The 13,625-nt window shown below is 41.4% G+C and overlaps 1 protein-coding gene across 2 annotated transcripts in view; it reads right to left on the bottom strand.

Annotated features, from left to right (window-relative positions):
* The window catches only part of WNT7B (Wnt family member 7B), a gene marked incomplete at both ends in the record, with an annotated part of 95,946 nt that overhangs the window by 39,650 nt on the left and 42,671 nt on the right, over window positions 1-13,625 (bottom strand). For both annotated transcript variants that reach the window (XM_084261809.1, XM_084261808.1), the window contains one exon: window positions 1,293-1,519. In XM_084261809.1, coding sequence (XP_084117935.1) covers window positions 1,293-1,519 — 227 coding nt within the window. The remainder of the gene's footprint in view (window positions 1-1,292; window positions 1,520-13,625) is intronic.

Here is a 13,625-nt window from a genome sequence, read left to right as displayed (position 1 = left end):
TCTGCTTCTGTGATTTGATGTAGAGTAATGCTCAGAGAGTATGACAGATTCTTCACAAGTGTAAGTCAATTCCCCTGATGCCAATGGATTTATTAAATTACAATTTACAGCAGGGCTACTGCCCAAAAGCTCAGATCTCAGTCAGACTGTCAAATTTGGATGTCCTTTGAAAAATATTCAGTTCCATCATTGACTTAAGCATACGTCAGCTTTCAGCATCCACTGCAGAAAGGTGTTAGGAAAAAAGCCCCCAAACTTTGATCTCCAGTAACAACCAAAGCCCCACATAAGTTGTTTCCTCTTTGCACATATGAGAGGAAATGTTATGCCTTTTCTTCAGACAGTTTTAAAGAGTTATGTTTAACTACATTCAGTTTTCTTGGAGGCACAGAATTCACTGAACCATCAAGTTTAAGAAAAAGGTGTGACCCAAAGAAGAATTGGACACAAGAAGAACAGGCTATAACCCCACTGAAAAGCTGAACAGCCGTTGTGAGAGCCACACACTACAAAACATTATCCCAACACCAAGCAGCAGACAGCATGGGGGATGGTAAGCAGGCAGCCCTTGGAGGAGAAAGGGAAGGTCAGGAATAGGCTAAGGATACTCAGCTGGGTGATGAGGAAAATAATTATCTCAGTGCTGGAAAAAATTTGCAAAATCTTCCCCATGAAATAATATCAGACACTGGGTAAATGGAAAGTGATCAATTTAACTTCTGCCAGCTAACATTTTGTCAGGCCAAAGTCCTGTATTATTTTCTTTGAATAGGTTTCCTGACCCAAATCACTTGCAGTATTTTCTTTACAATATGATAGCAACACTAAAATGGATACGTATCACTGCCATGAATTGGAAGGCCAGTGTTATATGCACTGTACACCCTTCAGTTTTGGGACTCTCCTTTTAGTTAAGTTTTTGGGAAGACTGCAGAGGTTTTTTTGGAGCTGATTTTAGTTTCCTTCTGATTGGTCACAATATGCACCATGGTTATCATGGCAACTTCTAATAAGATGACAATTGGAAATATTTTTTTCAGAGGGTCATTGCTTGTTATGAAGTTGCACGGATATGAATGACTTCACCTAGAGATCACTGGACTTCCCCTGTCTCTCGCCAGTGACTTTTCAATGACTGCAAACATACAGTCCACAGTTTTGGGGAGCATCATTTTCCAACTCCAGTAGGCAAATACCAGAGGGATATAAACCTTTGCAGGACCATAGTGAGAAAGCTAAAAGAAAATCAGCACCGACGTATCGCTTCAGCATCGTATTAGAGACACCCTTACCTACTCGAAGCTCTTGTCCAAAGACTGTTTTCTCTCCCAGCGCAGAGCAGTTCCACCTCCCATACCGAAACTGGTACTGGCACTCATTGATTCCCATTTGCGCCCCTTCCCCGATCACAATGATAGCATCTGGGCGGCTCTGGCAGATCGCTCGCTGCCGAGGGGCCAGGCCTGGTATTTTGTTGCAGATGATATTAGCTCCTAAAGCCACCACAGATGACAAAGCTCTGAAGAAAAAAAAGAAGCAGAAAGACATATTATAACCAAAACAGGGCCATTAATTACTTTTGCCGTCTGCTGGCATGTGGCAGGCAAGGTGCTGGGCAAAAAGGGAAGGCTTGGAAGTTGGGTTCCTGTAATTATGCAGACTTATCCCAACCTCTCTGGTCTGGCAAATAAAGTCAGAGATCTTGAAGTAATTCCTGATCTGATTTGTGCCAGGAACAACAAACAAATGGAATTGTAGCACTTTTGCTTCCAGTGCTACATGCAGTCATCAGCTGATGAGATGTGGAAAGCAAGACATATATAAAAACAAATAGTGATAATAGATTGTCTGTGAATCTTTGGAGCTAATGTCTGCTTTGAATGGCCTGTGTAGATTCAGACCCAGCATTGTAGTTACTACAGCCAGTTCATCCATTCTTCATTTGAAACCACTGAGTGCAATTTAGAGAATGACTTCATGCTACCAGCCCACTTGCCTGTTATTACACTCAGGATATTGAGCAGTTAATGAAAGTTCACCAGCATAACCATACTTTTTAGATCTGGCAAAAATCAGGGAGCTCATACTAGAGATCTTTAATATGTGCCATCCAGACTAGTAACATTCGTAGTTCTCATTCTTCAAGTATGTTTTCAGAATTCATTATAAAGTTTACATACAACTTGCACCTGCCATATGTTTTCACTTTAGTGTGTATATTTATCATTTTTCAAGTCACTTTTCAACATCTTTATAGCCTACATTTTAAGTGGAATTGTTTTGAAAAATAAGACAACATGGGTACATGTTCGGTGATGCCTCTGGTCGCATCTAACACATACTAGAGACAGGACCATGTCAGGATAGTTTGACTGTCTCTGGACAAGTCAGCAGGAGCAAAGAGATCGGTATAGCTGTATCAACAAAACAAGCCTTACTCAGCATGGTATGGTGGACTCTGAGACAGCTACATGAGCATGGAAAAGCCCCTGCCACACTGCCCAGCATCAAGCTGCTTGGCTGGTAAACCAGGGTGCCAAGAGCAAGGAAATAGGTCCACAAATCCTCTCCCCTGTTTAGCTTGTCCCAGGCTGGAATTGGATTACAAAGGTAATTTCATTTTCCCTCCAAATGATGTTGACTACCTCTGTAATGTGAAGATCCTTGCCCAGAGCATGCTGCAGCACTTTGGGTTTAACTGCAGTTTCACAGTAACTCGTCACCATATATAAATAGTTTAGCAAGACAATACAGACTAACTTCTCCATTACCTTTCTCTACATCTTGAGCACTGAGTGAAATATGCCTCTCTGCTTAGTGATAAAAATTTCCCACTTGAAATGCTCCCTTAGTAAAATGCTGGCTAAACAAAGTTGAAGAATCACTTCATCACAAAGGTAACTGAAAAATTCCTCATTTCATTGCAGCATTTCACAAAATTAGTGTTTCATTTTGTCATTTCATTAAACTACAGTAAAGACAAAAGACAAAAAAGAGTGACATTTAAGAACTCTTTCCTGACAAAAAGGAAATACCGCTTTTATTGCACTACCTATTAAAAAAAACCCCAAGAACAAAATGTAATTGCAGCTCTGACCACTTCCACTGTTCAGAGACAGAGCACCTAGACCTCGAGCAACAATTAGAACCAGCGAGTCCACAAGATTCATGCAGACTTTGAGATAAGGTTTTGTTTCTGACCCACTTCTACTTAAACATCCCCAGGTCTGATGAGGTCACATAAAAAAAGAGCCTGCTAGATTACATGGTGCAATTGCTGGTGTGGTCCAAAATGAAAGCCATGGGATAGGTAAGTTGGGAGATGGATCTTGAAAGACCTTATCACCACCCTTGGACACAATAATCTTAAAGGTCTTTTCCAACCTTGTGATTCTGTGATTCTATAAACAACTGAATAAAATATTTGAATTATGATGTCTTGAAATCAGGGCATTCCAGGAGATATGATAAACTCCCCCCCACAAAAAAAAATGTGAGTTTGATGTAGAGGTAATGAGGTTCTCTACCCTTTACAATGGCACTTATGTATTCATTTATGGCTTCAAAAGTTAAGGAAAAATACAGGTGAATATCTATATTAAAAAAAATCAGGCACCTCTCAATACTAGAAAGTGTTGTTTTCTTTCATAACTCATGGAGCTTTTATCTCTCTGACTTCAGTGACTTTCCAAATTGGCTACTTGCTCTCTGCTGGGATGCACAGGCAGCAGGTCAGATGAGGAAAGGGTGAATTTCTACAACCATTCTTCAGAGCAGAGCCACAGCCAGGGCTCCCTGACAACAATCTCACCAGCTCAGGATATGCAACAATCCTCCAGGTCCCTCTCAGGCTGTGCCCCATCCTTACCCCATCTTCTCTACCTGGCTTTGTGATACAGTAGGTGCCCAAGCATCCTGAAAGACCTCCCCATCCAATAACCCACTTCCCTTACAGCAGGAGCTGCTTCAGAAACTGACCCTTCTAGGAAAACCTGACCCTGAAGGAACCTCGGGTTGGGTCCTGAGAAAGATGCACAAGCATTCAAAATGTAAGCTGCTGCTTGACACACATGCACCTGGCTGCCCAAAGTCCATTGACTTACTGAGGCCAAGCAACTAACCTACTGATAAAAATTAGATATTAAAATTATTTGTATATTATATATTTTAATTAAAAATAAAAATACTCGTAAAAGACATGAAATAACTTTCTGACATTATTTTTTAAAAATTATGAGCCCCCACAGACTCCACATTTATATCAAGTTGAGCAGCAAAAACTTACAATGTTTAAAACAAAGAAAAGCAAGAAAGAGTTGGCTACAGTATCTAACCCCACGTATAATTTTCAGTTCAGTTGCTTCCTCCATACACATTGCCACTGTCTCATAATTAGGTTAAAGAGGATATTCTACAGTCTCACATTGTTTTTGGAGTTTGCCTTGGTCGAAGTATTTTAATACAGTGGGTCAGTTTATTCATCCAGAAAATAAGCATGATCATATCTGCCTCAGAAGGTATTGTGAGGATATTGCAATTATTATGTGTTTGTGAGGTGCTTTAAGACATTCCTCATTAAAATAATTAAACTGCAATTATTGGGGGTGGAGGGGCTCTTAGTTTTTCTGTTATTGCTTCTAGGGACTTCCTCCTCTCTGGCCTGAACTTACCAGCATATTTCCTCAGAGCTGTTTAGCCTACTTTTAAATTGTTACTATAATTTCAGTGCCAAAAGAAATGCTGAATCATGAAACTGAGGTTTTGGAAAACTTTATTTATATTAAAGAAATGCACCCAACAGCATTTCAAGCTTCCTCTCCACTATTTCTTGCGGCATCCCTCAGTTTGTGCATCCACCACACATTCAGGAGGGTTGTGCCATGGTCCTGCCCCTTGGCAGGTTGAAGGCTGTATTTCTTTTTGTACTAGAGGGGGAATGTTTCGCTTTATGACTGTCAACGTGTCATAACACATTTTGGCATCTTCTCCTATCTAATCTTCCCCTGTGGTGCAAACTCACTTGAGTCTTATCACAAGGACATCCTTAGTGCAGCTTTTTGTTAAGATTTCACAATAATTGTGACCATGCTGCACTGCGACAGCCTGTGCACGCTTCGGATATCTAAGCTGGGTCACCCACATGGGTTATTCATTTAAACATCTTCCCTGTGGGCTATCCATCTAAACAGCCTTAGTGGAATAATGTCACATTTCCTAATGTGGACATTTCATATGGAACCAGCCACTACCATTGCCCCACTGGCAGGAATGTCTTCACCTTTCTTCATCGCTTAGTCATTAATCTAAGGGAAACACCAGCACTGAAATGGAGCAACATTTATATGCCAAGCCATATCCCAAGGAAAAAACAACAAAAGAAAAAAAAAAAGCTGATCTAAATCTGTGCTTGGGTAGGACCTTGCAGTCCAAACTTCCAACAAACCACACCTAAGGAGTGATGTTTTGGAAGGCCTGGTTTCTGCATCAGAATCCTGAAATGTCATGTTAAATGTCATCCTTTTCATTGTTTGAAAAAGTAACTGTGACTGCAGTTGCAGCAAGCAAAAGTTCATGGCAGTGGGAGACAAGTTTCAGCGTATTTTCTGCCCTAATGCTTGTTTAATAATGCAATGATAGATGACTACTTTTGCAAAAATTGGAAATTCACCCTCAGAATGTATTTCCTACTGTGGATGTATCTTCCTGCCAGGACCTAAATTGCTGTGACCTTCCTTTTCACAAAAAATATGTGGAAAAATTGAAAGAACACAACCATGAAAATTATTATATATTCCAAGCAGCTAATAAGAGTGAAAGATCTTTAAAAACACTTCAGAAATTAAACCTGAGGCCTGAAATCATGAGTTTTAAGAGCATAAAATTTAATGAGGTGCTGCTTGTCAGAAGAGAAATGTACCCCTCATTCATCATCTTCTTTCCTGAGTATCAATTTTGTATTTACAAGTGTAGGCACTTGCTTAACATGAGCATATAAGTAATTTTGTTGATTTGAAATGTTACCATGTTCCTGCAACTTCAGATGAATCTCACATATAGTAAGATCGTCATTCTAACTGCATTTTGCAGAGGCACTTAGACACTTTGCACAGGCAGAAAACATGCAAGTATAAAATAAATCCTTATAATGGATGGTTGTACAACAACATAGACCACACGAGGAAAATTCTGATTTTTACTGTTTGAAGAATCTGAATTTTTATAAAATGATGAAATAGAACTGTCTACTTATGGATAAACAACAGTAACTAACCAGTCTTCAGAGCTGCTCCTAAACTCCTGGCAGGTGTGTACCGAGCTTTCTCCAAAGAGATTAAAACTTATTTCTGATGAATATATAACAAAAGAAGATGCAAAAGAGAAAGATTAAACCAACAACACATTTCACACAAATGAAGGACTTAACCAAGACGGTTTTAACCTTTTGATTTAAAAAATAAAATTACCATAGAAGTTCTTCTCTATCATTTAACTGCAGGCCAGGAGTGGCTTTGGGAGCTATAACTTCTCCAACACCCTCACTCATTTGTATTCCTGGCTGCACAGCAGCGCAGTGCACATTTCCCCCTCAAGCCGCCAAGCCAGCCTTACTGCAGGCCCTTTGAATAGGTGCCTGTAGGGTCACTGTGATCTCACTCCTAATCCTGCTACTCTATATTCACCTGAAGCTGCCGTTGGGCAGAGGGTTCGTTTTCAGCAAGGAATGAAGGGATTTAGCTGCACGAATCCCATTAACAGCAGAGGAGCTGCACAGCTTAAACCTCAGAGCACTGTACCGAAATCTTACCCCACCGCCTCTGATAAAAAAAAATCTCCATAATGGATTCTTTGTCAGAAAGAACCACTGACATATTTTGTGGTGACACTGCGACACATCTGAAACAGAACACCACTACCGAATGGTTTACTTAATTAAGAATTTCTAAGTAAATATTTTGAGCTTGCATCAGTTGCAGGAATTGGCAGGAGCGTCCTGGGTTCTGAATGCCATCTGCATATGTTTAGGCTTCCAATTTTGTTTTCCACCACCGGCTTTGGGAAATCATTGTTCAGCACATCTGTTATTGAAATGGAAATCCAATAGGGCTGCGCGGTACTGTCCTGCGGTGCACTCATCTCTGCTGGAGCTCCAAGACGAGTCTTTGGACCTGAGGGCTGTGGACAGCAATGTGTTCACTCCCATCAAAAGAAAAGGCAGAAATTTCTCTGGTGAGGTCACACAAAAAAAGGAGCCTGCTAGATTACATGACACGACTGTTGGCATGGTCCAAAATGAAAGTGGTGGGATAGGTAAGTTGAGAGATGACTCTTGAAAGGTCAGAGCATGCCTCAGGTAAAATCCTGCTTTAGAGAGCAGAGGGAATAATGACCCCATCCCGGTACACAGTAGCAATGAGGGGAATAACAGCAAAGCCTTGGATTTGTGGCCTCCCCTACCTGCCAGCTGGGAGATGCAGAAAGACTGCTGTGAAGCTGGCACAAAGGAGGGAAGATACTGCCTAGCAGAGAGACGTCCCCTGGTCACAGCACTGGTGTGGGGGTGGTTTGCATGCTGCCCCAAGGACACCCACTCACCAGCTGCACCCCAGAAGCAAGCATGGGCTCCCACTGGGAGTGTCCTCAGAGTCCACACTTTTTCAGCTCCCTGAAGATGACATTTTTATGCAGTTCCTGCAATGTAGCATTTACCCCACCAGTTTTCAAGCATCACCAAAGAAAATCTTACATCGAGTACCAATATCAGCAGCACAAGTGTGAACATCATGAGACAAAATAAAAATGGCAAAGCCCCATTACTCAACAGAGAACCTTCCACTACAAGAAGGGATTGTGTCTTTAGCTGCTGTGCAAAACCATAGGAGTACCACCAGTCTTGAGCCTGAAACGGAAGATAGCTGGGGCTTCCTAACAAAAGATAGCCAAAGCTCCAACCAAAGGCTCAGAAGCTATTTCTCATCTAAATACCAGTATTCCTCATCTAAATACCAGTATGCCAAGGTAGGAGGGCTGGGAGCGATAAGAGGCAAAATTTGACTTGCCTACTCACCAGTTGTCGCAGATCCCATCAGTGCTTGGCACCTGCCTTTTGCTCACTCTTACTGTTCACGCCAGAGCAAGAGACAGCAAAAACATCCATGGCTCAGGGGTATTTCTGGCATGAGGTCTCCAGAGAGTTATCCCCAAAAATTACATACCAATCTGATTGCAAATTGAGATGTAGCTTATTTAGTGTATGGCTGGTCCACTGCTATAACCTTAATTTGTCAGTCAGTAAAGTCATACTTGATACCTGTTACATCTGTATTCAATTTTTTTGCACCAAAGAAAAACTCATGGAAAGCAGAAATGCCTCACATGTCCTGTTGTATAGATCGCACTGGCAAATTGGGCATTTACATTGGATGTTAACTCTCCTACTGCTGGCATTCTGAATTTGCATGTCAAACTACAGTATAACAAGCTTTTTCTTTCTTGCCTCTACTCAATGTTATTCTAAGGGGATGTTGTATTATGCTGGAAAGCATTCACATCTTGTGTACATAAAAATCAATAAAAGTAAAATAGGATGTTAAAATATCTGAAGTGTGGGAAACGTCGATTCCAAAGCAATTTGGGTTTCAAGAAGCGTTTGGTTTGCTAAACCAGAGTAAACTGATAGGTTTTAGCAAGCTGTGGCCTGTGTTGGAAGCTGCAAGAAGGCAACAGCTCTCCTGGCATGCACGAGGCAGTTTGTGAAAGGCTGGAATACTCCTGATCTGGCCTTGCCAGTGTTGAGGGCGGCGGCACATGTGGCATAACTAAACTTATCTGCGGAAGTTTAGTGAAAAGTGGTGTTGCTGTAAAACTGATTCCTTGAAAAACTTGAGGACCTTATCAGAGGTAGAAATCAAACTGAAGTGCTTCTGTTTCAGAGAGGGGTTTTTTTTTCCCCATGGCTAGATAAGCACGGCTAACAGGACCTACCATTTCAGTTCTGCACGCATCCACACACCTGTGTTATGCCCTGCAAAGCACCAAGCAGCTTCCACCACAGTTAACACAAACGTCCACTGCTGCATGCCAAGACGCCTGCTGAGCACTTGCAGTTGGTATTGATGTCTAGCACTATTATTTGCCTTCCACTCCATTCCTGTTTTCCTTTAGCACTAGAGTCATGCTGATATCTAACAGAAAGTTACAGGGCTGTTTGCTGAACAGTGATCCACCACAGTGGAAAGCAAAATTACCTTGTAGAATAACTGCGGTGGGGTATCGCAGTTCCCTTGTGGGGGAACACAAGTTTGAAATACCAAAACAGCTGGACAAGATAAGCCACAGATTTTCTGTGTCTACATAAAACTAATTCAATATTATGGAGAAATAAAAATTTCATACTTTGAGATGTAAAAATCCATCCTTTTGTTATGTTTTTCATATAGCAAGTAAGAATGAATAAACTCTCTCCATCACACATGACATATGTGTAGATGTGAGCATTTTCCATACACCAAGACTTAATTAAGCATAACTGAAGTGCATACTTTGGCTATCTCCCAAGTTTAGGAGTCTGCTCTCTCCTATGAAAGGGTTAAAAGGGGAAGAGAAAGATTAAGTCTTTCAGGCAAAGTCCAAGACTTGGCAAGACCATACCCTGCTTAATTTGTGAGATCTGGTGAACGTCTCACAGTCATGGTGTGGCTCTGAAACTGGTAGTACAGTTGGTACTCAGACACAGAAGTCTATATTCCTTGGTTAGGTCACTCCAAAGTGTCTTTCAGTTAATAGGAGCCATGTATTGTGGGATTAAAGTCTTAGAGATGGACTGTTGGTGGAATCCATCTTACAATATACACTTTGTTATAGTTTCCATTTAAGTATATGATATATCTGAAGTTTTTGGCTTTGCATGCACAGGGTTCCATTGATATGATACAAAATTGAAAGAGGAAGGCATGTAATAGTGGATCTATGGGAAAGGAAGTCATCTACTTTCCAGAAAGGAGATAATCTAGTTCTGCTGCCAGATGATGCTTCAGGTAAGAACTCATTTTTGTTAGCCAAGATCTGATCAGCCAATGAGAATATATTCTCAAATGATACTAATGAGCCATTATGTTTGAAAATTTAGTCTTTTGTGTTAATTTTAAGACTATGATGCAGTGGATGTTAACCATGAAAGGATGAAAGCATGGATGTGGCCTTAAACTGCACCTATAAAGCCATACAAAGTAGACTCAGAGGTCCTTTTAAGGGAGTAAGGCAGAAAGGCCATATTGGCCACACACACAATGTGCAATTTGGAGTAACTGACCACTGGAGGTTGCTATTTGTGCACAGATATATGACCACAAATCAAACTGTCTGATTGGTCTTGCTTCAGCGTCAGAAAAGAAAAAAATTAAATTAATTTTGTGAGACTGACTACATTGATATACTCTGAGCCACGATTTATTTCCTCTTTCCTCACCACTATATTGATGGTGGTAAATTTTTTCTAAGGCCATGATATATCAAAATACCAAAATTAAAACCAAAACCACATAGGCTTGATGCTGTCAGTCAGATTTACTTACTGGCCTGTTTCTACAGGTGGAATGGCTCAATCGCTCAAAACAGTGACAGCATTTACTAGTTCTATCTGCTCTAATTGTACTACTTAATGCATGACCTTTGTCTGCCAGCACAGGGAATGAAGATCATACAGTCTCTTCTTGATTTTTCTCTACAACTGTTGAAGCTCTGTGATGATGCACCACAAGTGGAAGGTCAGCCTCTCCTGTGTAGGTGTGATGGAGGTAAGGAAACAAGTGTGAGATTAGGCGTATCCTTGGCAGCACCCAATTGTACCAGGCAGGTCATCGGCTCCTTATCATATTCCAAATTTGGAATTGATATATTCCCAGTTCCCTATATTCCCAATTTGGTCGCAGAGTCTTGAGCACTGAACTTTTTCCTTCTCAACAGCCCACTTAAACCTTTTCCTCAGGTTACACTAGTTGGTGTACACTCATTCATAGTGAGCACACTGGCATTGTTTCCAAGATGAGGGGAGGGGGAAGTGGAAAAGAAACACAAAGTCCCGGAAGCAGAAAGCACTGACCTCTCCAAGTCTGGCATAAAGGCAGGTATTCTTTGTCCCTTTACAGAGCAACTGATTACATCACAGTTTCTCCCCAGCTTTTGGAATCAAGACATTTTGTCTCTTCTAATGTTTTTCTATTGATTTAGAGACCCTACACCCATTCTGTGGTTTGTACTGTCATGTTACTATGAGTAAGCAAAATGCCATGTCACATTACTCAGTGGCAGGTTGGCACAACCAGAGAGTCCACAAAAAATTACACAGGCACAAGCGAATGGAAGCAGCAGAGCAGCATCTCTTCAATTTTTTAGGTGGCATGGCAGATACAGCTTCCCTCCTCCTGTCCTTGGTCTTGGAGATGCAGAGTAGTTCCACAGCCAACCCATGTCTCAGACCAGAATGTTTTTGCACCATCACCCAACCACATGCTCAGCCTCACATAGACATACCCAGACTAGCTTTAGATGACCAGTCGGAAATTGCAGTGTAACCATCAAAGACCGGAGATCTGACAGGCTGATTGTCTGGGTGCTTGTCCTGCTCCTGAGACAGATTTGGCAATCAGGAAGTTGGGCTATGGCTCAAACAGTAGCACCAAAAGATCTGACTAGGCTGACTATGATGTGAGTATGCTCCTCAAACAGAGGTGCCCTGATGCGGTGGTTCAGCCTCAGACAGTGGCTGAGCACCGCACGCCACTCGCTCACTCCCACAGGAGAGACAGACAGAACCCCCATGGGTTGGGATAAGAACAGTTTAATGACAGAAATCACTGTGAATGTAGAACAATAATGGCCAATTACACTCACAGCCAGTGCTAACACAGAGTACCCTATTGACCCAACAATTAGAGGGTGCTGCTCAACAGCAAAGACCAACCAACCAACCAGCCAAGCCATCACCCCAGCCACACTCAGACTGTCCCAGAGGCAACAAACCCATGCCTTTCCCCAACCATCACCTTTCATAGGGGAGTGATGTCAGGTGGTGTGGAAAACAGCCCAGGCTAACTCAGCTCACCTGTGCTTGCTGCTTGGGGATGTTAACTCTGGCCTGACCAGAACCAGGACACCTGAAAGTCCCCTTCACTTTGCACAGCTCAGATAAGATCTCGCAAAGCCTTGATTTAAAGAACAAAAACGGTGTTTGGAGCAGCATATAAAATACAAGAGATCCATCACAAATTTCAACACATAGTTGACACCTTCCATTCTTTCCTGGTGATGTAGTCCTATTTGCTTCAGCCAGAAATTGGCTATTAAGCTGCAAGTCAGCCTAAGGAAAGGTATCAGAATACATTGTTGCATAAAGACTTCATAGTAAACACCAAATCCCAAAATGCATCAAAGAGTTAGAAGCTTAGCACCAAGGCAGACACCTAAGGAATACAGAGTGCAGAAACACTGCATTCAGTAGTTTTTCTATACTTCTAAAAATAAATATTTGTCTAAAACCAAAAGAAACAGTATTTCAACAAATACCAAATTGGATTGTCCTTGTAAATATTTTTTTTTTTCAATAGCCTAGTAGTGCATCTTACCTTTTCTCTTCAGAGTCCACTTTGGTGACCTTTATTTCCCAGGGAAAAAAATATTTGCAGTCTTTCTACACCATTGTGACTAACTGTAAGCAAAACTGCTTGCCTTTTTCATGGAGCAGGCCTGCATCCCTTGCACCCAGCAAAACTCCCGATAGCTCTTGATAATCATGCAAAGAGAAATTCTGATCCATTGGACAGATAATTTATGCTTAACTTCCTTACATGAATTATCCCATTGAAGTTTCGTGACAGTTTGTGTCCATGAGGTTATTCACATTATTAAGAGAATGAAGGAGGGTTTGCTTGTGAGTATGCTACGAGACTCATCAGGCCTTCAGATCTGTTCCCAGAAGTTGGACATTCCTATAAAATAGCTGCAGTGTGAGAAAGCCTTGAGGGTAAATAAAAAGGGGGGGAACCCCCTAGAAAGCGTCGACTATAAAAGAACGTATTTCCTATGCAGATTTCCAAACGCTCAAAATGTTATTGCACACAGCATGTGGGCTTTCTGCAAACAGAAACACTGTGTTTTATAATCTGAACTGTCAACGCTGGCACAAAACAATGTAACACCCAACAGGGCTATCCATGAATTTCTAAGGTTTCTTTCAGCTCCTTATTTCAAAATTTTAATTTCAAGTGATGTAAGAGCCATGGTAAACCACACAGTAACTTTTCTAGTTCCCTGGCTTGTTGAGCTTATTCCAGGTGTTCAGAAGGATTAGCAAAAGCCATTTTGAGCTGTTTTTCCAGAGGGAGTTTCTAAGTTTGGTAGGCAGCCATAAAAATCGTGCCTCTGTGTTATTATCCCAGTGGCCCATGTTGGGTGTGTCCATGGCTTTTTTGCAAATTGCTGTAAGCTTGTGAAAGCAGCTGGGTGAAATACTTCTCATTCTAAAATCTTCTTGCAAAGGATCACACACAGACTGACAACCATACGCACGCAAGCACTTACCTGCATTTTTTTTTATGGTATATATTGACCCCTTCCTGCCTACAAAATCA

The sequence above is a fragment of the Gallinula chloropus genome (assembly GCF_964237585.1).
Source record: "Gallinula chloropus genome assembly, chromosome: 1".
Taxonomy (NCBI): domain Eukaryota; kingdom Metazoa; phylum Chordata; class Aves; order Gruiformes; family Rallidae; genus Gallinula; species Gallinula chloropus.
The sequence above is the reverse complement of the archived record's forward strand: the minus strand, read 5'-3'. Positions and strand labels throughout refer to the sequence as shown.